Consider the following 3,155-nt stretch of genomic DNA (forward strand, 5'->3'; position numbering starts at 1 on the left):
GGAGAGGAGAGGAGAGACAGACAAGCATCTCATCCTAGCCCAGCCCACAGTGGAGAGAGGGGTGGACCAGGGGTTAGCCAGGGTCCCCCTGCCTCCTGCAGGCAGGACAGAGCTGTTTGGTCACACTCCCCAGTGAGTGATGTTGACATTGGAAACATGTGACACATAGTGAAGAGGTCTGAGAAAGGAGAACAAAGGGGGCACATAGACAGGAGGTGCGAGCGCTGTGGGAACATGGAGCAGATCCACAGACCACACCTCAAACGAGGAGGCTTGCAGTCACTGGCACAGCTGGGGAACGTGGGCAGGGGTGTCCTCTGAGCACCCTTCTCTCAGGAAGTTGAGGCCCCGGATGGTGGACAGCTCTGAGAGTGGAGTGGGGCTCCGAGACGGAGACGGGATGAAAGGCAGCCAGGGCCAGGTTCTTGCTCATCAGAGGGGAAACAGGTCTATTAAAGGATTTCTGAGGAAGAGCAGAGGGACAGGGCTGAGAGCTCGCCGTTCTGGATCTCAAGGGCCAGTGGAGGGTCTTCAGGCAGGCACTGTCCTCCGGCAAGAGTCTGCAGACCAGGAGAGGCAGGGGCAGAGGATGTGGACGGCCACACGGTTCACATGCCCCCCAAAAGAGAAGTGTCAGTACTGTCCCGAAATTGAGACTAGACACAGGAATGGGGGGTTACTGGGCAGTCTGAGGTGCTGACACAGGAATGGGGCGGGGGTAAGTGGAGGAGTGAGGTGCTGAGTTGGTAACTCAAGATCTGGAGGAAGGTGGGTGACACAGGGACGGGGGAAGACAAGACTGGGCTGTTACCAGTGTGGGGCGGGTGGACAACGTCTGCAGGGTCTGTTTCTTTGCTCTTCACGAAATCCTCAAAGATTCTCACTGCTTCTGGGCTCTCGTTCAGAGAGTGGCCTGCAGGGAGACAGTGCACTGATCATATGTGTGCAAGTGCACATGAACATTACACATGCTTGTGCTCAACGCTAAACAGAAACATGTGTGTACATAGTCACACATGCACACATGTGTATGGTGCATGTGAACACAAGCTTGGGTTCGTTTGAGCACACGTGCACACAGGGTCTGTGAACTCATTGGTGCACATGAATGCACACTCATACAGGTGTGCACAGGTGTGTGTTCCTGTGCACTTGTGAAAACACATGGTCACATGTGCCCACAACCACAAACATTCACACACATACATACAGAGATGTGAGTCAACACATGTCCTCATGGGTACACATAAGCATGGGCATGGACAGGCACACAAGGGCAGCACGTGAACGTGCACATGTGCATGGGAAGACACATGTACACAAGTGCACACACAGGTGCACACACAAGTGCACACATGCTTTACTGTTCTAGAATAAATGTAAAGAAGGTGAAAAAAAAACAACAAGTGCACACATGCTCAGGGGCCCCATATGCATGTGAACACACATGTACCCAGGAGCACATCCACAGGTGTACATGTGCTCAGTGGCCCACGTGGACGTGAGCACAAATATATACAGGTGCACACACGCAGGCACACACATGCTCAGAGGCCCACATGCACGTGAACACACATATATACAGGTGCACACGTGCTCAGAGGCCCAGGATCAGCCCACAGGGCTCTGTGGGACTCAAGAGGCCTGGGTGCCAGTCCAGCGGCCTCCAGGGCGGAGTCATGCCCGCAGCCCTGGTGCTCTCCAAAAAGCAGTCATGTGAGCCATCTGGTTGTTTCTGGCGTCCAGGAAGTAAGTGATGCCATGGTCCTTCACAGGGACGAGCCAGATCTCGATCAGATGGTTCCACCCTGAAAGCCGCATGGCTGGGTCACCTGCCATTGCGTTTGGAAAGGTCCGTGGGGAGCAGAGAGGGTGCCCTCATAGACCAGGACTGTGAGGTGGAAAGGGACCCGGGGCTGGAAGGATGGGACTGAGGACGGGCCGGGAGGTGGAGGGCGGGAGGGCTCAGGGCTTCGGGTGCAATGGGGGGGTCTCCTGAGGTGCCTGTGTGGGATGGAAGTCCTTTGGGTGGTGAGAGTCCATACAGAGCAAGTGAGAACTGCTCTAACCTAAGAAGGGCCTGAGCACTTTAACCCCCAATGAAAAGCACAAGTGAAGAGTCAGGACTTCTCTCTAGAAGCCGAGCAATGGGGCCACCCAGCCAGGAACGTCCACCGCCCAGACAGGGATGCCCGTCGCCCAGCCAGAGACCCACCACCAAGCCAGGGATGCCCGCCTCCCCAGCCAGGGACCCACTACCCAGCCAAGGATGACCACCGTCCCAGCCAGGGACACATGCCACCCCAGCCAGGGATGCCCACCATCCTGCCAGGACCCACCTCTCTGCCAGGGCTCCACTGCCCAGCCAAGGACCTACCGCCCAGCCAAGGACACCTTCCACTTTCTTCAGTGAGGGTCGTCCCCCTCCCTGCTCAGTGACCCCTAGTCCTCTCTCCATCCTCCTTGTTCTCCTGGACTCCCAGGGTGAGCGGGACTCACAGCCAGGAGCACCCCTTCACCCTCTTCTGAGGCCCAGCCTGCCTCTGCCCAGTAGGATGCACCCTGCGGCTCACCCCGCCACCTCACAGGAACACAGAGGAGCCCTGCTGGCCTCAGCACCCATACTAACACAGCACGAAGGGCTCATGCTGGGGCGGGTGGGCCCAGCCCCCAGTCACACCTAGGTCCCTGCGAAGACACTGCAAGGGCAGGAGGGTGCTATTCACAGGATGTGCATCCGGAACTCCAGCTTCCCGCTGTGCCGCTCAAAGCTGAAAGGTAGCAGCGAGCGGTACCACTTTTCCCCAGGGACGAGAGAGTTCCCAGTTCAGCACTTTATATGTCACCATCCCAGGTGCTGGAGCAAAGGATGTCTGCAATGGCATTGCCCGTCACCAACCCAGGAACACGGGATGGCTGGCCTGAGGCCTCTGATTGGTAGATCCATTCATTCATCTATGGTACCTGCTCCACTCACCTGTCCATTCACCCATCTGTCCATCTCCCAACCCTGCATCCACTCACCAATCCACTGATCCATCCATCTCCTAACCCTAACCCTCACTCATCCATCTATCCCATATCCATCCATCCATCCATCATCCATCATCCATCCATCATCCATCCATCCATCATCCATCCATCATCCATCCATC

General features: G+C 56.6%; 1 protein-coding gene across 1 annotated transcript in view; it reads right to left on the reverse strand.

Moving 5' to 3' along the window:
• The window catches only part of LOC102850418 (beta-lactoglobulin-2-like), a 13,053-nt gene that overhangs the window by 7,941 nt on the left and 1,957 nt on the right, over nt 1-3,155 (reverse strand). Inside the window, exons 2-3 of the mRNA XM_006900643.1 lie at nt 2,630-2,699; nt 812-913 (exon numbers count right to left, since the gene is read on the reverse strand). Of these exons, the coding sequence (XP_006900705.1) occupies nt 812-913; nt 2,630-2,699 (172 nt within the window). The remainder of the gene's footprint in view (nt 1-811; nt 914-2,629; nt 2,700-3,155) is intronic.

Source organism: Elephantulus edwardii, unplaced genomic scaffold (genome assembly GCF_000299155.1).
Source record: "Elephantulus edwardii isolate Elephantulus edwardi_28Jun2011 unplaced genomic scaffold, EleEdw1.0 scaffold00289, whole genome shotgun sequence".
Lineage (NCBI taxonomy): Eukaryota > Metazoa > Chordata > Mammalia > Macroscelidea > Macroscelididae > Elephantulus > Elephantulus edwardii.